The 26,339-nt window shown below is 43.3% G+C and overlaps 1 protein-coding gene across 1 annotated transcript; it reads right to left on the bottom strand.

Annotated features, from left to right (window-relative positions):
- Positions 1–658: 658 nt before the first annotated feature.
- Positions 659–26,339, bottom strand: TM7SF3 (transmembrane 7 superfamily member 3). Its single transcript, XM_081330841.1, has 12 exons — positions 24,970–26,339; positions 17,832–17,992; positions 16,125–16,275; positions 15,502–15,622; positions 9,951–10,122; positions 9,406–9,625; positions 8,432–8,518; positions 7,340–7,420; positions 4,855–5,007; positions 3,407–3,504; positions 2,733–2,895; positions 659–1,916 (listed from the first exon to the last, which is right to left on the bottom strand). The coding sequence occupies exons 1-12, from the start codon at positions 25,046–25,048 to the stop codon at positions 1,654–1,656; spliced, it is 1,749 nt and encodes a 582-aa protein (XP_081186967.1). The 5' UTR covers positions 25,049–26,339; the 3' UTR covers positions 659–1,653.

Here is a 26,339-nt window from a genome sequence, read left to right as displayed (position 1 = left end):
AAAAATGTATCTCTTGGCTGGATGGAAAAATCACCGCAATTTGTGCTATTCAACCCATTTTAGGCACTACCTTCCAATTCCCGTTCCCAATTATGTGAAGTTCCAACCTGACTCAAATAGCCCAAGAAACAACCAACGCAACAGTTTTAAAACAGAAAAGAGAGATGAATAAACGCTGCCTCTCTGCACTAGGGGGAAAACATTTAAAGGCTACCGTTAAATCTGTAAGCCTGGGGCTCCTACACCGAATCGAATTATAAGAATAGCTTTTACAACTGGGAAAAAGAAGGAAAGCATTATCTGAGGGGGGGGGGGAAATAGGCTCCACACCTTCAGAAAATTCAGGAACTTAGTTCCATAGTTTAGAAACATCACAAAATCCCAATAAAAAAGGGATTTCTCAAATACTTTTCCACGACTGAGCAGGCTCAGAATATAACTAACATCATTTACATGTGTGTTTTTTTTTCCTCCGTAATAAATTAAAACCGAACAGTTGTCTTGCCCTGGATCATTGCTTGTTCTCCAAAACTGCAGAAATGATCTCTGAATAGCTGTTCAGAATAGTCAGGGGAAAATAATTAGAAATTTGGGGTTTGGATTTGCATAACTAACCTACATAAGTATGCTCAATTTGAAAAGAGCTTAGGCCTTTTTTGTTTACATTTTCTCAATCAGAGTGTCAAAGATGCTTCTCCATACTATTTTTTTATCTTATAAAAATATTAAGAGGAAAAAAAATATTTGGGGGCTAATTAATTCTAAAGAAACAACAGCCCAATCTGAAAACTACTGTTAAATCTCATTAGATATATTACATGCTTGTCCTTTCTTTAAAAAAAATTCTCAATTTCAGAAATCATTCACTTTTCTAGCCTTTTTTTTTTAAATGGAGAGTTTTGTTACAGTATTTGAGAAATTCCACCCCCTCTTCCATATTTCAAAGTCAAAATGTTTGTTTGTCACACACAGCTAGTAAACACAGTCCAAGAAAATTCAAATTTTAGTGCCGCTTGACAATTTCAACCTGTTCTTTTACTAGCACTGATCATTGAACTTGTTTCAGTACCTAAAAATACAAAGGCCACAATTAGTAATTCCCCCCCACACACACACACACAACATTTTGCACATCCTGTCCAGAAGGTAAGTTTCCCTTAAAACGGGATGCCTTTTTTGGACTGTTGAGGGTCCATGGATATGAAATTACCATTTTCTGTCTCTCAGGGCTCCGAGGTTTTAAAGTTGCACACTCCGCGTATTCAGCTACCTTTTTATTCTACCTTTCCTGCCCCAATAACTACACATTTTTCTATCAAAGATTAAAATTGCAGACAAAAAATTCCTGGGTGCTTGAAAACAAATACGAGTAGATTTGTCTTGGATAGGGGTAGGCAACCTTGGCTCTTTTACGACTCGTGGACATCAACTCCCAGAATTCCTGAGCCTGCATGGTTGGCTCAGGAATTCTGGGAGTTGAAGTCCAGGAGTCGTAAAAGAGCCAAGGTTGCCTACCCCTGGTTCTTGGCCAACTGTGGATTCTTCTCCAGTTCGGCAGACGTGGAAAAGGCCACCGAGAAAGTCCTTGGCTTCCGTGCCCCATCCCAAAGGTGTCCATCCACGCTTCTCAAGTCTTTCCATCCGTAAATCAGTTTATAAGAGTAGCGGTGTTCTTTCGCCTGCCGTCTGCTCTTTCTGAAAGAGGTCCTTGATCTGGGACAGCTGATTATGGATCCTCTCTCTCAAGGGAGGGACGTGATGGCTAGGATCCAAGATGTTGGTGACCCTGCGCTCTCTCTCACGCTTCCATATCCGATACGGGTGTGGTGGGAAAGGAGCTTCATGTCTTTCTCGTCGCAACTGAATGGTTATTCCTCCGATTGCTAGCATAGTCCAAACGGCCAGGAGGATAATATCTACAAGATGAAGCCATACAGTTAGAATGTTTCCACCGCCCCTTTTCTTTATGTCCAAAGGTCTGTTTGTTTATTCAGGTTTACTTGACGCCTTCAAAACAGCTGAAGCTTTTTCAGTTCTGGATGAGAAGCGAAACGTCTTCAAGAAAAAACAAAGGGAGTCCAGTTGCCTTTTGGAAAAATAAGCACCTTTGGGACAACTGTTTTGAAGGCTTCAAGGAAATCTGAATTAACAAATAGACCAGAGGTCTTCAAACTTGGCCCTTTTAGGACTTGTGGACTTCAACTCCCAGAATTCCTCAGCCAGCGTGCCTGGCTGAGGAATTCTGGAAGTTGAAGTCCATAAGTCATAAAAGGGCCAAGTTTGAAGACCCCTGAAATAGACAAATAGACAACCATGACCTGGATGACTGAGAATCTCCGTAGACTTCGAAACAGTTCAAGCTAAGTCCATCTTCACTGCATCCATTATTTCCCTTCAACTTCCATTGGTCCTCCATGGTCTTGAAAATGTTTTTAGAGAAAGAGGTGCCATAGACTTGCTGCAGATGCTCTTATTGGTGAGTCTGACCCACCAAGCACCCAATTTCACTCACCTCTGGTGGCGCAGTGGTTAGAATGTAGTACTGCAGGCTACTTTTGCTGACTGCCAGCTAGCTGCCTGCAGTTCCATCCTGACTGGCTCAAGGTTGACTCAGCCTTCCATCCTTCCGAGATCAGTAAAATGAGGACCCAGATTGTTGGGGGCAACATGCCAACTCTGTGAAGGGCTGTAAAGGGCTGTGAAGCGGTATATAAGTCTATCTCAAAACTTACCATTAGGTTGGAAGGGCACACTGGTGTAAGCTCTCCTAAAGTCTTCATTCAGAATCCTCCAGAGTAGATCTATGCCAATGTAAGAGAGGCTGGTGTAGATGTAACACGCTGTAGCCAACACTACCGTGTAGGAACCGACAAAGCCGCATGTCAAGATATTGAGCTAAGAGGAAGAACATACAATGCCTTTAGGATTGGTGACAGTACTCTATGGAAGGAAAGCCATTCAAAGTAGGTACTGGTATGCTGCAACGGTTGTAAATGTGAAAAATGGTCATGTCACTTTTGCCAGTGCCGCTGTAACTTTGAACAGTCACTAAATGAACTGTTGTAAGTTGAGGAGTACCTGTAATTTGGTGGGTCTCTCATATATCTCAGATAGATAGATAGATAGATAGATAGATAGATAGATAGATAGATAGATAGATAGATAGACAGAGAGAGAGAGAGAGAGAGAGAGATGTTTCCCCATTGGGGACATAACAATAGACCAACCTCAGCCATCCTCACATCTTGAATATAGCCTTCCTGGATGACGGCCTTTTTATGAGAAGTTAAATCAGAGTTGTAAATCACAAGGCCGAAGTTTGCTGAAGATTATTCAGTTGTGGCATCTGATTCACCTCCCAGCCTAGGAACATTGGCATTCATGTTCAACTGCAAGAAATACTTACAACTCTGGGGCAGCAGACAAAAATTACTGGAATCACCAAGGCGACACAACAGAAAGTGAGCCAGTAAACAGCATCGTCTTGAAAGACGTTGTAGTCTCCTGGAACAATAGACACAGAATTGTAACACAGCTTCTTGCCTCTGTCCACAGCTTCACTTTGTCAAATTCTAGGAAGTTTCCTCCCTAAAGAAAAGACGTGTGTGTGTGTGTGTGTTAGAAATTTCGCAATTTTGCTTCAAGGACAGTTGACTTGTACTTAAAAAGTGACTCAGGAGTGGAGATTTTGGCAGAATTTCCATCGCTAAGCAAAGGGATTGTTAAATGACTCACGCCCAATTTTACAATCTTTTTAACACAGCTAAGCAAATCGTTGCGGTCGTTAAGAGAATCCAGCTTTCCCCCTGGATTTTGCTTGTTGGAAAGCCGGCTGGGAAGGTCTCAAAATAGTGATCACGAGATCATGGGGATGCTGCAATTGTCATAAATACATGTCAGTTTGCCAAGTGTCCAAATTTTGATCACGTGACTGTGGGGATGCTGCAACGGTCATAAGTGCGAGGACCACTTGTAAGTTACTTTTTCGGTGCCACACCGAGTGTAAAGCAATTCAAATTTGCAAGCCTGGAAAATGATATATAATACATAAGAGTAAACTATTTCATCTTATTTTGAATGCACCATTTATGTACAAAAATCAAATAACAACGATACAGGCAGTCCTCGACTTACGATCACAATTGAGCCCCAAATTTCTGTTGCTCAGTGAGACATTTGTCAAGGGAGCTTTGCCCCATTTGATGACTTTTCTTTCCACAGTTGTTAAGTGAATCACTGCCGTTAGCATCACGGTCGTTAAATGAATCGGGTTTCCCCACTGACTTTGCTTGTCAGAAGGTCACAGAAAGGGATTACATGACCCCAGGACACTGCGATTGTCATAAATATGAACCAGTGGCCAAGCAACTGGATTTTGATCACATGATCATGGGGATGCTGCAACGTTATGAAAATGGTCATAACTCACTTTTTTCAATGCCATTGTAACTTTGAACAATCACTAAATGAACTGTTGTAAATTGAGGACTACCTGTAATAGGCCAAATTTTCTTTTTAGCCTATTCTAGGTTATAACTACTTCTTCCATTTTCTTCTAGCCTATTCTAGGTTATAACTAGTTCTTCTTCCATTTTATTTGAGCTTATTCTAGGTTATAACTAGTTCGTTTAAAAAACAAACCACACATGTAACTGTATACGTTCTATACAAGTGTTTAACTACTACCATTATAAATAGAACTTTTTAAAAAATGCAAGTTTTTTTTAAAGCATGAGGTCCGTTCACGGGCCACTATTGTTATATGGATGCCTTGGCAATTTGTTTCTCAATAAAAAAATGCTTCTTAGATGTTGAAGTTGAAGTGAGTATGATGGAAACGCTTCTGTTGCTTACCTATTGGAGTGAAGAAAAATGAAGAAGACACAAGAAACCCCAGCACTACTCCTACAATTAGCATACATGGGATCACAAGACCAAATAGCCACCAAATTCCTACTAAGAGGAGGCCTCCGTTGATACCGGCTGTTGCAGCAAGACCAAGATTGACTGGAAAAACAAAGGGATGGGATGAAGGAGGAGAAGAGAAGAAAGATTAGAGCGGTAGGAATAAGTATTCCACTATACCTCGTCTTTGCAAGATTACTCATTATTTACTCGCTCATTTTCACCACAAGGGAAGCAGACCTATCCTGGTTCTTCAAAAACTGACATGAGCTTGACTTTAGTAACCAGACTCCCCATGAGAAGCCATGCTGTGGATTTGAATTTCCACAGTTCTTAGCAATGACCATGCTGGTGGAGAATTCTGAGAGTTGATGTCCATACAGTAACATCTCTAAAATCTTACAGAAACCATGGTTGAATATCGAAGAATAGAATAGAGCTGGAAGGGACCTTGGAGGTCTTCTAGTCCAACCCCCTGATCAAGCCGGAGACCCTATACCATTTCAGACAAATGGCTGCCCAATCCCTTCTTTTAAAATATTTTAAAAGATTTTCTTTAAAATCTTCAGTGATGGAGCACCCACAACTTCTGGAGGCAAGCTGTTGTTCTCACTGTCAGGAAATTCCCCCTTAGTTCTAAGTTAGTCCTCTCCTTGATTAGTTTCCATCCATTGCTTTTTGTCTTACCTTCAAGTTCTGGAGAATAGAAGTCTATGGAGATTCTCCAGGTCATGGTTATCCCAAAGGTCCCTTTGGGACTTTGGAGAATAGGTTGACTCTCTCTTCCTTGTGGCAGCCCCTCAAGTATTGGAAGACTGTTATCATGTCACCCCTCATCCTTCTTTTCACTAAACTAGACATACTCAATTCTTGCAACTGTCCTTCATATGTTTCAGCCTCCAGTCCCCTAATCATCTTTGTTGCTCTTCCCTGCAAACTTTCTAGAGTGCAGTGGTCCTTATGGACACAACGCTTTGCAAACGTTATCCATTCCAAGGCTATTTGTAATGTCATTACTGCAGAAAGAGATGGCCCCTCAATAGAACTGAGACATGCTTTGAAATGTTGAAAAGTAAGGTAAGGTAAAGGTTCCCCCACACATGCGTGCTAGTCATTTCCGACTCTAGGGGGCGGTGCTCATCTCTGTTTCAAACCCAAAGAGCCAGCACTTGTCCGAAGATGTCTCCGTGGTCATGTGGCCGGCATGACTAGACGCCAAAGGCGCACGGAATGCTGTTACCTTCCCACCGTAGTGGTCCCTATTTTTCTACTTGCATTTTTACGTGCTTTCGAACTGCTAGGTTGGTAGAAGCTGGGACGAGTAACAGGCACTCACTCTGCTACGTGGCACTCGGGATTCGACCCGCCAAACTGCCGACCTTCTGATCGACAAGCTCAGCGTCCTAACCCACTGAGCCACCGCGTCCCTTTTTTGTTGAAAAGTAAAGCATGTAAATTTATCATTTATTATACATCCAGCCAGCTTTCCCCACCCCCATAGTTCTACAGTCCCATTATGAAAGCAAGTATATTAAGCACTGACGAGAACAGTAAATCAAGCTCCAACTGATCTTTGACACTATTGAGTAATTGCAGAGAACCTGGGACTTAATATAAGGCATCGTTCGGGCTAATTTTTGAGTAAATAGAGAATCTTCAAAAAGAAATTTCCCATCTACCAGCAAATTCACCATTGAAGAATCCAAAACATGTCTTCCCTTTGTAGGCTGAGTTGCAATTTATATGCAAAAGTACCAACCTACTACCTCTTGATTGCTTATATCAATTTTTCCTTCTGTGTGTTTCCCAGCCTCTTCCCCCTTCTCTCACATCAGTGGTTGCTTAATTTGGCTGAAGGAATGAGAAATGTCACCTCAGAATCGGGGTGAATCTGGTTCAAGTCCACCCTCCCTCGTGAAACACCAATCTCTGTTCCAATGTGGAGCCTCCAACAGCTTTTGCAAGGCACAAATATAACCATGTAAAATTTCAGGATCCAATCTGGTTTGGTCACCGGGACCAGAGGTTTCATCTTCCGAGCTTTTAAGATTCCGGCTGGAGCCCATCCTGAGGGAATTTCTCTCTAGAAGGATGCGTGCTTTGTTCTGTGTGTTGTATTTATGTGGTGCCTCTTGTGTATGGCTTTTTAAATGTTGATTGGGGTGTTGATGGCTGGATATTAAGTCCTTGGTGTGTTAATCCACACCTCAATCCACACCTAAAAAGCCATTTACACAACAGGCACAATATAAACATCACACAGAGAATAGCCCAAAGCACATATTCCAGTAGAGAAAACTTACCTCAAGATGGACTCCAGTACATCCGAAAGCTCAGAAGACAAAATGTTTGTTCCAGGTGACCGACCCAGATGGGATCCTGCAACATTATCCTGGGACACGTAGATTCGCCTTCCGATCAAATTTCAACTCACCATCATAGCTGAGAGCAGTTGTTTTTGTAATGACAATGTAGAAAAAGAAAGCCGTGAAGATAAAGCCACTAAAGAATAAACCTAAGGGGGAGGGGGAGAAAAATAAAAATTAAAAAAATAAAAATAAAACAAAATCTTTTTTTTTCTCTCTCTCTCCAGGATATACAGGTACAGTGTCTTCAACCTATGACAGCAATTGAGCCCCAAATGTCTTTTTAAAACTTTTTAAATTTAATTTTTTTTAAAAAAAAATCTTTTTAAAAGGTCCTCCTGTTCCCTTCTCAAAAAAGCGTTTGCTTTTTTTTGCTCCCTCATCACAACAGTCGCATCTCTCGGCTTTGCTCGGCTTTCCCCCCAAATCGTTAAGTGCACTTTGCTCTTATATTTTTATATTTTTATTATGCTTTTATATTTAGATCTTTTTACAGATGTATATTGTATTGGTTCTTAGTTGTAAACAGCTCAGAATTGAACAGGAGATGAAAGGACGATTAAACAGTTAAACCCACACAGTGAGCGGTGGCAAAACACGGTTCCCGAGCAAAAGACGGGAGGCGACACTCTTAGAAAACAGGAATGCCAAAAATGGACACTAACCAGGGGGTATCTTGAGAAGGTCTCACTCTACAGATATAAAAGCCCACACAAGTTCACAATGCACAAGGCGTGGCACTGACATCTTATATCTCTTTATGTCTATCTCACTGGATAGACTGACAATCTTGGTCAAGCTGGATGGAACTGGGTCTCCAACATTTGAAGGACCATAGACTTCTTAATCCCATTGGAAAAGGATCTTCTCTCCATGACAATAATGACATGTTTTTTCTGGATTAAATTGAGAAGTGTGTGCTATATATATATATATATATATATATATATATATATATATATATATATATATATATATATATATATATATATATATATATATATATATATATATATATATATATTCTTCAAAACAATAAACTAGACTCCAGATCCTAGACTTCTTATCAATCCAACGATTCCATAGGATTAACACCGGGCAAGATCAACCCTGATTTGGAAAGGTCTACCCCAGAATCAAACACGCCTCCTGAAAAGTACCTGTTTTCCAGAATCTGTGTCCAAAGAAACAGATGAAGAGACCAAGAAGAGCCAACGTGGTGAAAAATATTTTAGTGGACAACCTTCCTATAAATAGAGAAGAGAATTAGGATTAAGCTATGGTTTATTATTGGGTTCTCTCATCAACAAATATGACTTCACCTCCTTAGCTAGAGGAAGACTCTCCAGAGGGTGGGTTCTAGAAGGATTAAATGAAGGGGTGTCCAACCTTGGCCATTTTAAGACTTGTGGACTTCAACTCCCAAAATTCCCTAGCCAGGATGGCTGGCTGAAGAATTCTGGGAGTTGAAGTAAGTCCACAGGTCCTAAAATTGCCACCCCTTTAAATTCTTTTTTCTAGAGTTATCAGACCACTTGGAGAAACAAATGACCCCATGTTGTTAAATCCAATATGGTCAAAACATTGGAATGGTGATTGTGATTATGTGGCCTAAGCTCCGGCTGTTTTTTATATATATAGAACTTCTATTACACCATTGTGGCTGACATCTTGACTATTTTTACCACAACCAATGTGCAATACTGCCTAAGAAATCTACCTAAGTTTAGCTCTATCATCCTCCATAATTACTGGTTTTTATTAAGTTCAAGGATGTCTTCCTGATATTTTAAGGGAAGTTTAATAAAACTCATCCAACACAACTTCTAACGGCCTCTTGATAAGTCCTCTGGTTTATTCCTCTGATAATTCTTTTCTTCTCAGCGCTATTCTCAAAATATAACGATGGATGTTAAACTATGGAGGTTACAGGCCATCCTCAATCATTTGTTAGTGACCGTTTGGCATTACAACGGCCTTGCCCATGGCTGAAAACCCTAACCCACTTTAAACTTCCATCAAAAGACATGCAAAAAAGAAGGGTTTTCACGTCATGGTGGTGGCGGCTGCCATTTTGACATTATTGGCCACCTGTGGATGCCTCTACACAACCATGGGTGCTCCGTTGACTTACTAAAGGTGTAGCAGTTATTCACCAAGGCAGAGAAGCTACAGGCATATGTGTGAACAGGCACATATGCAGCTGAAGAGCTACAGGCATATGTGTGAACAGGCACATATGCAGCTGAAGTGTTCCACTTAGGATCTCTCACAATGACATTGTAGATCACGCCTTGCCCAGGAAGCGAAGAGAAGTACAGCTCAGTTCTATCTTGGCTAGTTAAGGTCATCATCTGTGAGGATATAAAAAATAGATGGCGTGTAAAGAAAAAAATCGAGTCACAGATCTCATCTCATCTCATCTCTCTCTCTCTCTCTCTCTCTCTTTCTCCATCTATCCTCCTATCTATCTATCTATCTATCTATCTATCTATCTATCTATCTATCTATCTATCTATCTATCTATCTATCTATCTATCATGACACACAGACCTAAAGATTCCCACTGGAAGAAAACCATTCAAGTTTCCAAGAGGGCTGTTCTGCATTTTAAGTTAGTTATATCCCAGAGTACCCAAAACACCACTCCATCTGCAATGAAAAACAGCGTTGACTTACTTTAGATCCATGACCCTGGATACTTTGAACTTCAGACATTCTTTTCATGTGACTCACAAACATGGCTTCAGATAAGTCGTTCTCAGGAAGAAAATACTGATAGACATCATAATTGAGCCTCCACCTGGAAGCCAGACTTGCTCCTGAATCACATGATGGTGGGTTTGAGCCTCTGGATAATAGAAGGAAATTAAAGTAGGTTTAGATGGGAACCACGCCTTCGTGCCGTGCCTCCAGAGTGTTTAAGATCTTTTGTTCCTCCCCACCCAATCACTTAAAAGAATAATTTCAAACAGAAAAAGAAACTTATGGATCTCAAGAGCATGTCAGCAGGTGATGGCAACTACCTGACTTCCCTTGACCTCCAAATACTCATCCGACTGAAACCTGGTTAGAACCTGGACCAGAGATTATGAGAAAATACCACTGGCATGGATGAAATGGTAAAAAAAAATATCCCAGAAAAAGACAATGGCAAACCATTTCTGAACCACTGCAAAACATTACATGAATACCGTATATATGTCTATGAGTTATCATGTGTTACTTCAATTTGAGGGACAATTTTAACCATGTTGTAATACAAATGCAAGCAACTTCAAGTAGCAGATCCAAGCCCCAAAAATGCTGAGAAGTGTAATTCAGCCACACTTGAAAAACCCACAGGTTTACACCTTGGATAATTGATCTGTAAGCTGTTGCTACGCCTTGTGTAATTAAGTTGCATGTTGATGCTACAAGCATAGTGAAATTAACTGGGAAATAATGACTCTTTCTGGTTTAATGGTGACAAATCTTGTAATATTTGGAGAAGAAGTGCTGAGAACAGCAACAGCTTGCTGATGATTAAGGGACTGGAAGCTAAAACATAGGAAGAACAGTTGTAGGAAATGAATTATGTCTAGTTTAATGCAAGAAGAACTAGGTGTGCGGCTGCCACAAAGAAGGGGGGTGTCAACCTGTTCTCCAAATCACCTGAAGGCAGAATAAGAAACAATGGATGGAAACTAATCAAGGAGAGAAGCAACCTGGAATTAAGGAGAAATTTCCTGGCAGTGAGAACAATTAACCGGTGGAACGACTTGTCTCCAGAAGTTGTGGGTACTCTATCACTGGAGGCTTTTAAGAAGATATTGGACAACCATTTGTCCAAAATGGTATAGGATTTCCTGTTTGGGCAGGGGTTTGGACTAGAAGACCTCCAAGGTCCCTTCCAACTCTGTTATTCTGTTACTATAGAGGATTTCATCTGAGAAACAGCCACCAAACTTCAGCCAAATTACAATTTCTTTTTTAAACTTCTTCTAACTTTGAACTCCCCTTCATGGATTACTGCCTTGTCGTGGCGAAGGGGCTTGCGTAATTCAATGAAGCTATGAGCTATGCCGTGCAGGGCCACCCAAGACGGACAGGTCATAGCTGAGAGTTCTGACAAAACGTGATCCACTGGAGAAGGAAATGGCAACCCACTCCAGTATCTTTGCCATGAAAACCCTATGGACAGCACCAAAAGGCAAAACGATATGACGCTGGAAGATGAGCCCCTCAGGTCGGAAGGCGTCCAATATGCTACTGGGGAAGAGCAGAGGGCTAGTACTAGTAGCGCCAGAAAGAATGAAGCGACTGGGCCAAAGCCGAAAGGACGCTCAGCTGTGGATATGTCTGGTGGTGAAAGGAAAGTCCGATGCTGTAAAGATTTTTTCTCCATAGGAACCTGGAATGTAAGATCCATGAATCAAGGAAAGCTGGACGTGGTCAAACAAGAGATGACAAGACTGAACATCGACATCTTAGGTATCAGCGAACTAAAATGGACAGGAATGGGTGAATTTAATTCAGATGACCATCAGGTATACTACGGCGGGCAAGAATCCCTCAGAAGAAATGGAGTAGCCTTCATAGTCAATAAAAGAGTAGGAAAATCAATACTGGGATACAATCCTCAAAATGACAGAATGATCTCAGTTCGAATCCAAGGCAAACCATTCAATATCACAGTAGTCCAAGTCTATGCCCCAACCACCAGTGCTGAAGAGGATGAAATTGACCGGTTCTATGAAGCCCTACAGCACCTTATAGAAGTAACACCAAAAAATGATGTCCTTATCATCATGGGGGATTGGAATGCTAAAGTAGGAAGCCAAAAGATAACTGGAATAACAGGCAAGTTTGGCCTTGGAGTACAAAATGAAGCAGGGCACAGGCTGATAGAATTTTGTCAAGAGAATACGATGGTCATAGCAAACACTCTTTTCCAACAACCCAAGAGACGGCTCTACACATGGACATCACCAGACGGTCAACACAGAAATCAGATTGACTATATGCTCTGCAGCCAAAGATGGAGAAGCTCTATACAGTCGGTAAAAACAAGACCAGGAGCTGACTGTGGCTCAGACCATGAGCTTCTCCTTGCAAAGTTTAGGCTTAAACTGAAGAAAGTAGGGAAAAGCACTAGGCCAGTCAGGTATGAATTAAATCATATCCCTGTTGAATATACAGTAGAGGTGACAAATGGATTTAAGGAATTAGATCTGATAGACAGAGTGCCTGAAGAACTATGGACAGAGGTTCGTGACATTGTACAACAGGTAGCAACCAAAACTATCCCAAAGAAAAAGAAATGCAAGAAAGCAAAATGGCTGTCTGAGGAAGCTTTGCAAATAGCTGAGGAAAGGAGGGAAGCAAAAGGCAAGGGAGAAAAACATAGATATGCCCAATTGAATGCAGAATTCCAGAGAATAGCTAGAAGAGATAAGAATGCCTTCTTAAATGAACAGTGCAAAGAAATAGAAGAAAACAATAGAATAGGGAGGACCAGAGATCTTTTCAAGAAAATTGGAGAGATGAAGGGAACGTTTAATGCAAAAATGGGCATGATAAAGGACCAAAATGGCAGGGACCTAACAGAGGCAGAAGAGATTAAGAAGAGGTGGCAAAATTACACAGAAGAACTATACAAGAATGAGCTTAACGTCCCAGATAATCACAATGATGTGGTCACTGACCTCGAGCCAGACATCCTAGAATGTGAGGTGAAGTGGGCCTTAGAAAAGCTGAGCAACAACAAAGCTAGTGGAGGTGACAGTATTCCAGCTGAGCTATTCAAAATCTTAAAAGACAGTGCAGTAAAAGTGCTACACTCAATTTGCCAGCAAATTTGGAAAACTCAACAGTGGCCACAGGATTGGAAAAGATCAGTTTACATTCCAATTCCAAAGAAAGGCAGTGCCAAAGAATGTTCAAACTATCGCACCATTGCACTCATTTCTCATGCTAGTAAAGTCATGCTTAAAATCCTACAAGCTAGACTTCAGCAGTATGTGGATCGAGAACTACCAGAAGTACAGGCAGGATTTCGAAGAGGCAGAGGAACTAGAGATCAAATTGCCAACATACGCTGGATCATGGAGAAAGCTAGGGAGTTCCAGAAAAACATCTACTTCTGCTTCATTGACTATGCTAAAGCCTTTGATTGTGTGGATCATAACAAACTGTGGCAAGTTCTTAAAGAGATGGGAGTACCAGACCATCTTATTTGTCTCTTGAGAAACCTATATGCGGGTCAAGAAGCAACAGTGAGAACTGGACACGGAACCACTGATTGGTTCAAAATTGGGAAAGGAGTCCGGCAAGGCTGTATGCTGTCGCCCTGCCTATTTAACTTATATGCAGAGCACATCATGAGAAAGGCAGGGCTAGATGAATCAAAAGTTGGAATTAAGATTGCCGGAAGAAATATCAACAACCTAAGATACGCAGATGATACCACTCTAATGGCAGAAAGTGAAGAAGAACTAAAGAGCCTCTTGTTGCGGGTGAAGAAGGAGAGTGCAAAACTTGGGTTGAAACTTAACATTAAGAAAACCAAGATCATGGCAACTGGCCCTCTCAATTCCTGGCAAATAGATGGGGAAGAAATGGAGGTAGTGACAGATTTTGTTTTCCTGGGCTCCAAGATCACTGCAGATGGGGACTGTAGCCAAGAAATTAAAAGACGCTTGCTCCTGGGGAGGAAAGCCATAGCAAATCTAGACAGCACACTAAAAAGCAGAGACATCACCCTGTCAACAAAAGTGCGTATAGTCAAGGCTATGGTCTTCCCAGTTGCAATGTATGGCAGTGAAAGTTGGACCATAAGAAAGGCTGAGCGCCAAAGAATTGAGGCCTTTGAACTATGGTGCTGGAGAAGACTCCTGCGAGTCCCTTGGACTGCAAGGCGATCAAACCGGTCAGTCCTAGAGGAGATCAATCCTGACTGCTCTTTAGAAGGCCAGATCCTGAAGCTAAAACTCAAATACTTTGGCCACCTAATGAGAAGGAAGGACTCACTGGAGAAGAGCCTAATGCTGGGAAAGATCGAGGGCAATAGAAGAAGGGGACGACAGAGAATGAGGTGGCTGGATGGAGTCACTGAAGCAGTAGGCGTGAGCTTAAATGGACTCCAGAAGATGGTAGAAGACAGGAAGGCCTGGAGGAATGTTGTCCATAGGGTCGCGATGGGTCGGACACGACTTCGCAGCTAACAACAACAACAAACTTTGAACTGTGTGAACATTTATGTAAATATTTAAAGATATATAGATCTACCCCAGAGTTAAGCCTTCTTGGTGATTGTTGTTGTTGTTAGCTGCGAAGTTGTGTCCGACCCATCGCGACCCTATGGACAACGTTCCTCCAGGCCTTCCTGTCCTCTACCATCTTCTGGAGTCCATTTAAGCTCACACCTACTGCTTCAGTGACTCCATCCAGCCACCTCATTCTCTTTCGTCCCCTTCTTCTATTGCCCTCAACCTTTCCCAGCATTAGGCTCTTTCTTGGTGATAGCCCTACCCTTTTAAGATAGCTTACTTCCAGTTATCCAAATTCTGTTTCCTTACTACATTTTTGAAGAACTGGGTCTTTATTTATTTTTTGCCTCCAAAAGAGGCACCTGGTCTAATTTTCGGGGTAGGCCTTACCTAACTTTTGGCACCGACAGCCCCACCCAGCCAGTCCACTTCTTCTGGGGCCAAAGTTCTGCAGCTGCATTCGGGCCTGCATTTTGCAGTCAGGCCTTTCCAGAAGGCCTAAGCAGCCGAGTACCAAGCTATAGATTCAATCCATAGCTTGATGCTCGGCTGCTGAGATCTTGCAGAACCGAGCTATGGATTGAACCCATAGCTCGGTTCTTGGCTGCAGAGGCCTTCTAGAAAGCGCTGGGACTGAGAAATGCAGGCCTGGCTGCAGAAGAGCCCTCATAAGAAGAAGTGGGCCAGCAAGGAGAGGCCTGGCTGCAAGGAAAGTGCGTGCGGGGCAGGTGGGGCAGCTCCACACCCCCACCCTAGCTTGATTTTTAGGTGTGTGTCTCGCCCCAAAACTAGGGCTTATTTTTGGCATAGGGCTTATATTAGGCCCACCCCCCAAAATCAAGCTAGGGCGTATTGTTGGTGTAGGCCTTACTTTAGGGGAAACACGGTACCATGTCTTAAGATGGACCTCAACCATCACCCACAATTTTGCTCTGAACTCTTATTTATTTCACCTAAGAACAACAGCCAACTGTACCTACCTTGCGTACCCCAGATTTGCCGGAGCAAATTTAATGTGTGTCGCAGCCGGGTTATATTCTAGATAAAGGTTGGGGTCCGTTTCCAAATCAAATTCCAAGTTGCATCCACCAGGTATTGGATCTAGGCAGAATAAAAAAAAAGGCGGGGGGGGATCAAACAACAGGAGTAAGGAAGGAGTATGCCAGATCTTGAAAATGAAACATTTTTTCCACTGCTTTTGATAACAATATATTAACTTTGATAATCTTTGGTAATAAGATAATAATACAACTGAGTTGTATTCAGCCCAGGCTGAAATATAATATGCAGCTGTGTATACAGATGTATATTGCTGTCAGTTGGACAGCTATAGGTAAGCAATCCTTCACTTACAATTCATTTAGTGACAATAGATAGATAGATAGAGAGAGAGAGAGAGAGAGAGAGAGAGAGAGAGAGAGAGAGAGAGAGAGAGAGAGAGATAAATATGCTAGATAGATAAGATTGATAGATGATAGATAGATAGATAGATAGATAGATAGATAGATAGATGATAGATAGATAGATAGATAGATAGATAGATAGATAGATAGATAGATAGATAGATAGATAGAAGTTTGAACCTCAGTAAGACCAAACTTACCTTTTTCGGTGTATGGTAAAGAAACCGCTGTGCTCAACACCTGATTCGAACCCGCAGCTTGCAAATACCAGGTGCAAACAGTTTGTTCAGGTCGAAGCACCGAAATTAATCCTTTGTCTATTCCAGTTCCTGAGTTGCTAGGAAAAGGTTCCTGAGAAATGAAATAAATTATTGTGCATTTCTAGCAACAAATATTTTCATTCAATTTTCTTCTGTTGTTATCTTGTTAATAGCCCACTTTTCAAGGTAACCCTACTTCCTAGGCAGCTTATAAACTGAATAAACAATTCTAATTAAAAATAGTAGTAAAGAATGGCTAGTCAACTTGCAGGAATATACTTTAGGGTCCAGAATAACCTCACCTCCAAAAAGTAAATTTGATGTAGAATTCAATGCAACTGGAAACCATTGCTGGGTTGTAATTTAATATAGGAATTTATAACCCACCCTAAATTTGAGCTTCTCAACATATAGTGCAGAATTTCTATTTCTATTTCACGGGAAATTAAATTATGGACACTGATCTAATTTATTATAGCTGATAATAATTAGTGATTTATTCTGTGTTAACTAACTATGCTTAATATTTAATAATGATATTTAATTTAGTGAACCACATTCTCACCTACACTGGCAGGGTAAACCACTTGAGCTAACCCCACTCCTTCCTAGCCCTGATGATGATACCTAGTTGGGTAATGAAATGTCTGCAAGAAAGCAACAAAGTTCAGATAGCACTAAGGACCCACAGTAGTAGTAGTAGTAGTAGTAGTAGTAGTAGTAGTAGTAGTGGTAGTAGTTCTTCAGCTTCTTCTTCTTCAGCTTCTGCTTCCTAAGTTTCTTCTTCTTCTTAAGCTTCTTCTGCTGCTTCTGCTTAAGCTTCTTCTGCTGCTTCTGCTTCTGCTTCTGCTTAAGCTTCTTCTTCTTCTTCTTCTTCTTCTTCTTCTTCTTCTTCTTCTTCTTCTTCTTCCTTCTTCTTCTGCTGCTGCTTCTGCTTAAGCTTCTGCTTCTTCTTTAGCTCCTCCTCATCCTCCTCTTCCTCCTTGCAATCTTCCTCCCTTATAGCACTGATGATGTTGCCTAGTTAGATAATGAAACGTCTGCAAGGAATCCACCAAGTTCAGAGAGCCCCCAGGACCCCACAGTTGAATCCTGAACTACAAATCTTCTCTTCTGTTGGATTCACTCTTTTCATTCTTTCAGCTTCAGGGAGAAATCAACACACAACTCAGCACAACCCACTAGGGTCCCCCTGCATGGAATCTTACTAATTTTGACAACCATTCTAATGGGTCATTCCAAATACAAGCGGACCAGATATTAGTATGATACCCAGAGCAGGGAAAAACAATGCTCTCATGTGCTCAGACTAAGAACCGGCTATTGACGTGAAGAACTTGCATCACTGGAAACCAAAAATATTTTTTTAAACCCATCACAGTGCTTTTCTGCTGAGAATACGAACATTTCTGTGTCTACATCAGGGGTCTCCAACCCCCGGTGTGTGGACCGGTACCGGGCCATGGCATGCCAGCAACTGGTCTGCACAAACAAGCAAAGCCCCATCCGCGGGATGCAGGCAGCACACAAAACCACGCACTCTCCAGTCCGCGGAAAGAAACCTCTCTCCACGGAACCGGTCCCTGGTGCCCCAAATGTTGGGGACCTCTGTTCTAAATGACTGTTGGAAAATGGGTCTTGCAATACCTTGTCGAAGGAAATGGTCACATTTTGCTGGTGGGCGTGGATCTGAAAGAGGATGACGGTCACGTTGCCGGCGATGTTCTTCAGGACAGCTTCAGCTGGGACACTTTCATTCAACAAGAAATTCCTGAACTTCCCCAAGGACAACTCGAGGAGAAGGCCTGCTGCAAAAAAGGGAAAACAGGCTCCTGAAGACGGATTGCAACTTAATTTATAAGCTTTTTATTGGTTTTTTTTTCTTCTCTACATACATACGTTAGTTTTTCAAACAGCATGTGATCTGGGTTCATAAAATGCTAATACAGGCTTGCTCGATAGTAGTAACTGTGAGAGGGATCTCGGAGTCCTAGTAGACAACCCCTTAAACATGAGCCAGCAGTGTGCTGCAGCTGCCAAAAAAGCCAACACAGTGCTAGGCTGCATTAACAAAGGAATAGAATCAAGATCATGTGAAGTACTAATACCACTTTACAATGCCTTGGTAAGGCCACACCTGGAATACTGCATCCAGTTTTGGTCACCACGATGTAAAAAAGATGTCGAGACTCTAGAAAGAGTACAGAGAAGAGCAACAAAGATGATTGGGGGACTGGAGGCTAAAACATATAGGGAACGGTTGCTGGAATTGGGTATATGTAGTTTAACGAAGAGAAGGGTGAGGGGTGACATGATAGCAGTGTTCCAATATCTCAGGGGCTGCAAAGCACCTGAAAGCAGGACAAGAAGCAATGGATGGAAACTAGTCAAGGAGAGAAGCAACCTAGAAGTAAGGAGAAACTTCCTGACAGTCAAAACAATGAACCAGTGGAACAACCTGCCTCCAGAAGTGGTGAATGCTCCAACACTGGAGGTTTTTAAGAAGAGACTGGACAGCCATTTGTCTGAAATGGTATAGGGTTTCCTGCCTTAGCAGGGGGTTGGAGTAGATGACCTCCAAGGTCCCTTCCAACTACTACTTCTTCTTCTTCTTCTTCTTCTTCTTCTTCTTCTTCTTCTTCTTCTTCTTCTTCTTATTATTATTATTATTATTATTATTATTATTATTATTATTATTATTATTATTATTATTATTATTATTACATAATCAAGTCCTACTCTTTGGTTCTCTCTTCTAGCCATTTGTAGAATAAATTCCAGCTTTGGTAGTATTCTGTTTCTTCTTTATCTTTCAGCCTCATAGTTAATCTGTCCATCTCCGCGCATTCCGGTATCTTTTTTATTACTTTTTCTTCTAAAAGTATTCGTTCATTCTTCCAGGATTGCGCATAACTTATTCTTGCTGCGGTTATAATATATAAAACCAAATATAGGTTTTGATTATTAATCTTGCAACTTAAGTTCAGCCCAAGTCGTCTAGACTCCATACAACCACAATCTTTTTTTGACCCTGACTGAAGTAAAGTGAACAATTTACGGAGGGTGGAGACCACGTCGAAGCTAGATGACGGCAAACAAATTTAAATAGTGAACAAATTAAAAAGTAAAGCACTAGCCTCTCCAGTTCAACGCTTAATTTGCAGTTCAACGCTTAAGCCTCTGGCCTGCCGCTAAGGAAAGTAATGAAGGCGCTTGCTTATCTCTGGAAACGAGTTAGGAATTTGTGATATTAAAAATGACTTTTTCTTAGGTAGAAAGCCATCTGAAGCCCAGAAACCTAGCAGGTCCGTTTGGATTATCAAAATCCCAAGTTCATCTTTTTTCCAGGCAACTGACTTAGCCTCGCAACGTATAAGCACTGAATTCGGGCGAGGGAGAATCTGTTCCTCCAAATCAAAATTAAAAACTCTGTCTTGGCTCAAGGAGGCTCGGCATCATCGTGGACAAAGTGGGGTTTTTTCTACAGCTTTCTTTAAAAAAAAAGGCCCATTTGTATTTGTTGTCTCTAGGATTGTATCTTTGTTGTCTCTAGGATTGTATCTTTGATACAAACTGCTTGGAAAACTGCTTGGATAACACGTTTGACAGGGTGGAAAAAGAATTAAAAGAATTTCAAGAGCCAAGGTTGCCTACCCCTGTGCGCTGTCCTTCCACTAGATATTCAAATCCAAAAACTCTTTTAACCTTCCAACTCTTCTTCAAGTTGTGCAACATAACGACACCCGGTCCCTAGGCAACCAGAAACTAAGCATCCTGCACCAGACTTTTAACAGAGAGAGAAGCTTCTGACTAGATATCCACATCCACAATTTATTCAGCACAGTAACAGAGATTGCAGCATTCTTGCAATCAGGACTTTAAGGGGGGAAAAATTACCTTAATAATACAATTTGGTTTTCTTGGATGGCGCAAACACAGACATGCAATTTGACGGTGCAACAGGTCAAATTGTGTGGACAGCTGATTTAGGTCCTGTGTACACAAGACCTACAAAGTACACAGACTCGGAGTGAGCCACGGAGATCCTTGAGTTTCTGAACTAACTTGCCCATCCTCCTGCTGTCCCAATTTGGAGCAAAAAATGAGAATGTTTCTTCTGTCTCTGATTAACTGCCCAGCTAAATTTAATTACACTGATGATAAGCAGGGTCTGAAAGCATCCTAGTATAAACCATAGCCTGTGTTAAACAGACTGGAGATTGTGAGAAATCAAAGCAGAAGGAAATAGCCTGCATGCTACTGGTGGTCACAAGGAGAAAAAAACAAAACTCACTCACATGCTCAAGTTTAGGTTTGTGCCTTAAGCTAAATACAGGCAGTCCTCGACTTACGACCACAATGGAGCTCAACATTTACGTGGCTAAATGAAACATTTGCTAAGTGAGTTTTGGCCCCCTTTTATGGCTTTTCTTGCCACTGCTGTTAAATGAAACATTGCAATTGTTAAGTTAGCAACCCGGTTGTTAAGTGAATCTGGCTTCCCCCAACGACTTTGCTTGTCGGAAGGTCGCAAAAGGAGATCACGTGACCCTGGGACAGCGCGACCGTCATAAGTATGAACTGGTTGCCAAGCGTATGAATTTTGATCATGTGACTGTGGGGATGTTGCAAGGGCGTCAGCGTGAAAAACGGTCGTAAGTGGCTTTTCTCAGTGCCCTTGTCACTTCGGTCATTAAATGAACTGTTGTAAGTCGAGGATTACCTGTATTCTACCTGTATTGCATCTTTGGCTGGGTGAGCAGACTGGCATTAAGTACGCTATGCACTACAGCGGTTGTGTAAAAAGAGGGTACGTACAGAAGGGAAATGCTTATACACTGAACGCAATCCAGGTCAATAGGCCAAAACAACAACAAAAGTGTGTATAGTCAAGGCTATGGTCTTCCCAGTTGCAATGTATGGCAGTGAAAGTTGGACCATAAGAAAGGCTGAGCGCCAAAGAATTGAGGCCTTTGAACTCTGGTGCTGGAGAAGACTCCTGCAAGTTCCTTGGACTGCAAGGCGATCAAACTGGTCAGTCCTAGAGGAGATCAACCCTGACTGCTCTGTAGAAGGCCAGATCCTGAAGCTAAAACTCAAATCCTTCGGCCATCTAATGAGAAGGAAGGACTCACTGGAGAAGAGCCTAATGCTGGGAAAGATGGAGGGCAAGAGAAGAAGGGGACGACAGAGAATGAGGTGGCTGGATGGTGTCACTGAAGCAGGAGGCGTGAGCTTAAAGGGACTCCAGAAGATGGTAGAGGACAGGAAGGCCTGGAGGAACGTTGTCCATGGGGTCACGATGGGTCGGACACGACCTCGCAGCTAACAACAACAACAACACTGCATTAACTGTACAGGCAGTCCTCAACTTACAACAATTCATTTAGTGACTGTTCAAAGTTTCAACAGCACTGAAAAAGGGACCTATGGCCATTGTTCACATTTACGACCGTTGCAGCATCCCCAGGGTCATGTGATCAAAATTCAGAAACTTGGCAACTGACATGTATTTATGACGGTCACAGTGTCCCAGGGTCACCTGATCAAAATTCAGAAGCTTGGCAACTGACTCCTACTTACAATGGTCACAGTGTCCCAGGTTCGTGTGATCCCCTTTTGCAACCTTCCATGGGGGAATCCAGATTCACTTCACAACCCCGTTACAAACTTCACAACGGCGTGATTCACTTAACAGCTGTGGCAAGAAAGGTCGAAAAATGGGGCAAAACCTCACTTAGCAACTTAACAACCTAACTTAACAAATATGGCGATTCACTTAACAACTGAAGCAAGAAAGTTTGTAAAATGGGGCAAAACTTAACAGCCGTCTCGCTTAGCAACAGAAATTTGGGGCTCAATTGTGGTCATAAGTCAAAGACCACCTGTAGCCAATACTTCGATTCACACAGCTGGCTAAGTCAAAATGGGATTGATTCAGTTTGGGCTTAATGTCTTTAAAGATACTTTGCTCGCCCCTAATAAAGATACTGTCCAACTGTGGATGGTGGGGTTGTTGTTTTCTTCATAATAACAAGTCAATTTTGATTACTTGAAATGGATTTTGGCTGATGCTGAGAGCTTGTTCCAAAGGTACTTTTTCTGGAGGCAACTGGACTTCGTTTTTTCTTTGAAGACATTTCGCTTCTCATCCAAGAAGCTTCTTCAGCTCTGACCAGATGGTGGGAAATGGAAGGATTTATATTCCTTGCAGACAGCTGGACATTGGCATTCTTTTAGAGCAGACATGTCAAACACAAGGCCCGGGGGCCGGATCCGGCCCACGAAGTGGTTTCATGTGGCCCGCGAAGCCATCCTGGAAACAGTGAGGGAACGGCCCCCACTGCTTTGGCCCTGGCCCAGAGACCCTCCTTCTGCCAGAGACCCTCAGATCTGTCCCACTCCTGCCCAGGCCCCCATAGGCACCCTTGATGCGAACGATGTAGAGCTGGCCACGCCCACCCAGTAGGCCATACGCACTCTAGCCATGCCCACCCAGTAGGCCATGCCCACCCTGGCCATACCCACCCGGCCCCTTGAGGGCAACCGCAATGCTGATCTGGCCCTCAATGAAATTGAATTTGACACCCCTCTTTTAGAGAGTCGTTGAGGCCACTTGGAGCTTTACCTGTGTCCTCAGGGTCATTTGAGGAGTGCAAGTGGGTGTGTGGGCTTCTTGGATGCAGGATGTTTTCCTCCACACCCATTTGCCCCACTCAGGTGACTCTGAGGACACAGATAAACCTCCAGGTGGCCTCAACACCTCTCTAAAAGAATGCAAATGACCAGCTGTCTGCAAGGAGTATAAATCCTTCCATTCCCCACCATCCCGTCAGAGCTGAAGAAGCTTCTTGGATGAGAAGCAAAACGTCTTCAAAGAAAAACAAGAGAGTCCAGTTGCTTCGTGAAAAAACACCTTGACAATCATGGCCTGGATAACTGAAAATCTCCATAAAGAGCTTCTGCCCCGGAGATAAATTTCTCGTGCTTCCAATCACACTTGGACAATGAAGAATATTCTTATATCTCTTAGACCGGCTCTTCTTGTACTTTGCCTGTTCCTCTGGTTTTTCACAGCACCGCAACGTCCCACAAGCTGAACCTTTGTGCAATTCGGCAAGGAAAACAAGGAAGATTGGCAGAACTAATTGGAAAAGATAATTAAATTGCGGGGCTAAGGAACATCTCATGCTTAGCCCTCAGACTCCCTCCGCAAGAAGAATGCACTTGTTCATTTGCTGAGAGAGCAAAGGACAAGCTTCATTGTTAGCAAAACCCATGACTATAACACAAGGACACATGATCAGTTCTTTCATGGCCTACAATTCCCATGACTGCTTCGTTTCCTCTGGAAGCAACTTCATTTGGGAAGGCAGACCCCACTCATTGCCTGCATCTTGGTCCAGCATATTTTCCAGCCTTCAGGGCTTTGTCATTTTAACAATGACTCACCCAACATCCAACACAAGTTTTTCTGCTCAGTCTTGTAGCGGAAGGCGTTTTATTTTATTTCTCCCCCCCCCACTCTCCTATATCAGCAGTGATGAAATGTTTTTAAGTTTATTCGCAGCCTGTCTTCACTTGTACACTCTGCCTCCTTTTGCAAGATCTTCCAAACCACAAAGTAGCCAGGCCTATTTCAACCTGCAACACTGGCTAGCCGGGCCTCTGTTGACAACCCGCAACATTTAATTAATTGAGTTAGATTCCCACTTACTCATGTTAACCTCAGAACAGATCCCTCCTTAAGCCCAGGCGGATAGATTGAAAGCACGACTGAGCCCCAAATCAACCCACAAGCTTTTTGATGTCTAGTTCAACATTTGTCTCCTAAAACTGAAGGCATCAAGGTGAAAAGCAGAGGGGGGGGGGAAACTACGAGGGGTCCTTTGTGCTCTCTAAGCTTGGTTGTTTTCTTGCACATATTTCATTACCCAAACTAGCACTGATGACGTTACCTAGTTGGGTCATGAAACGTCTGCAGGAAAACAACCAAGCTCAGAGGGCGCCAAGGACCCCACAGTTCAAATCTCTGAGCAAGTGGGAATCCTGTTTATCTCCCCCTCCCTTCTAGCACTGATGAGGTTACCTAGTTGGGTCATGAAACGCCTGCAAGAAAACAGCCAAGTTCAGAGAGCGCCAAGGACCTCTCATTTCAACCCTGAGCTACAGACATTCTCTTTGTCGGATAGACAAAAAAACATATAAACCCAGGCACAGACACACAAACGTTACTTATTATCCAAGCGCTGACATCAGTTTTTTGTTGTTTTTTTTGTATCCCCAGCCGGCTCTTTGCATTCCTTCGAGACCTGTTGCATAATCTACTACCAAACAAGATTTTTGGGCACCGCAACAACGATCCCTCCTTGTTGCAATGATTGACCTCTTCTTTCCCTCCCCCGCCCCCCCCCCACGACCGTTCCTGGGGTTCCCCAGGGATCTCCCTGATTAGATCCCTCTTTATCTCCCCCCCTCCCAAATTCGGGGGAAGTTGAATCAGAAACCGAGGTGGTCTTTCAAAGACAAATCCTTCCCTGCTCTCCCCACCCCCCAGATCGTTCTCCAAGACCCCAAGTGCTTGTGGGGTGGGGGTGGGGGTGGAAGGGGACCCCTCCCAAAGCCAAGGCGCGCAACAAGGCGAGGCGACTGGAGATCCGCGCTGCGCCTTTGCGCAGGGCCATCCCCGGCTTTCTCTCTTCCCCCCACCCCACCCCATCCCCATCCCATCCCCAGCCCTGTCTTTATTCCCGGGTGGGGGAGCGCCCTGCCCGGCCGGCCTCACCTGCGGGGGTCTCCTGCGCCCCTTCGCCCGCGCCCAGCAGCGCCCAGAGAAGCACCCAGCCGGGCAGAAGAAGCAGCATGGTACCCAAAGCTCGGCCGCTTCTCCGAAGGAAAACGAGGCAAGGGAGGGCCACCCGCAGAACCTCCCCGCGCGTGGAGACCCCGCGGCTGCTCCGCTCGCCCAGCCAGAAGCCGCGCAGCCCCTCCCCGCCCCCCCCCCTTTGCCAAGCGCGCCCCCGGGGACGCCCACGCGCGCGGCCGCCGCTGCTGCTGCTTTTCCGGGCTTTGCGCAGGGGCGGGCGAGCCTTTTGCGCACGGGGGGGCGCAGCTGGTCCCTCCTCTCTGCGAGCCCAGCGCTCTGCCCGGCTGGTTCCTGCAGCGGCCCGGCTGGGGTCTTCGTTGGGGAATTGCGGGTGGCCGTGGGAGGATGGAGAGTCTCTCTCTCTCTCTCTCCCCGTGGAGCCCCGGTGGGGGTAGATCTCTGCGAGCGCCGCCTGCGCGGTGGGAAAGAAGGAGGAGATTGGAGAAGGAGAAGGTAAACCGGGAAAGAAAAAAAGGAGGAGGAGGAGGAGGGGAGGAGGAGGAGGAGATCAACAGGAGGAGGAGGAGGAGGAGAAAGACAAAGCGAAAGGGAAGAGAAACCGGAGGAGAAGAAGAAGAAAGAAAAGATAAAAAGGAGAAGAAAGAGAAGATAGACAGGAGAAGGGGAAAGAGAGTAAGAGAAAGAGAGGGGGAAGATAAATTGGAGAAAGAGACGAAGGAAAAGGTAAACAGGAGAAGAAGAGAAGGAGGAATAAAAACAGGAGTAGGAGAAAGAGAAAGAGAGGGAGAAGATAAACCAGAGATAGGATAGGAGGAGATGATGAACAGGCGGAGAAGAGCACCAGCATTAGCTATATGTGGAGAATGTGGTCTTTCGGATCCACAGTTCTCCAAGCTCAATTTAAGTGTAGAAGCAATGGGAAGTGTTCAACTCAGAGCCCGAATTTGAAGAAGTTCTCTAACTCAGAAAACCCAGCTCTGACACACCACAAATCTAGACTTGGGGGTTCTGGCTTAGTTCACAAGCCCAGTATTTTGAACCCAATGCATCTGCGGCCGCGGGGAAGAAGAAAACACTTAAAACTAGTCAAGCAGAAACACTTTTATAAATGCAGCCATTAGGTTTCGGATTGATCCCAGCACAAAAGATAGGATCCCCACTTTTTTCACACCCAGGAATTCAAGGTCCTTAAAACAAACAAACAAACACTTGATCTGACGTTAGTTGGTTTAAAGATTTGTGAAATGTCTCTCCTTCCATTCTGACTTCCAAGAATATCCATTATCTCCACCTGCAACTGTGAGCTGAAGATCCTTGGGTTTTCAAGG

Source organism: Vipera berus (genome assembly GCF_964194415.1).
Source record: "Vipera berus genome assembly, chromosome: 6".
NCBI classification, from domain to species: Eukaryota; Metazoa; Chordata; class Lepidosauria; order Squamata; family Viperidae; genus Vipera; species Vipera berus.
This window is presented reverse-complemented; position numbering and strand designations above follow the sequence as displayed.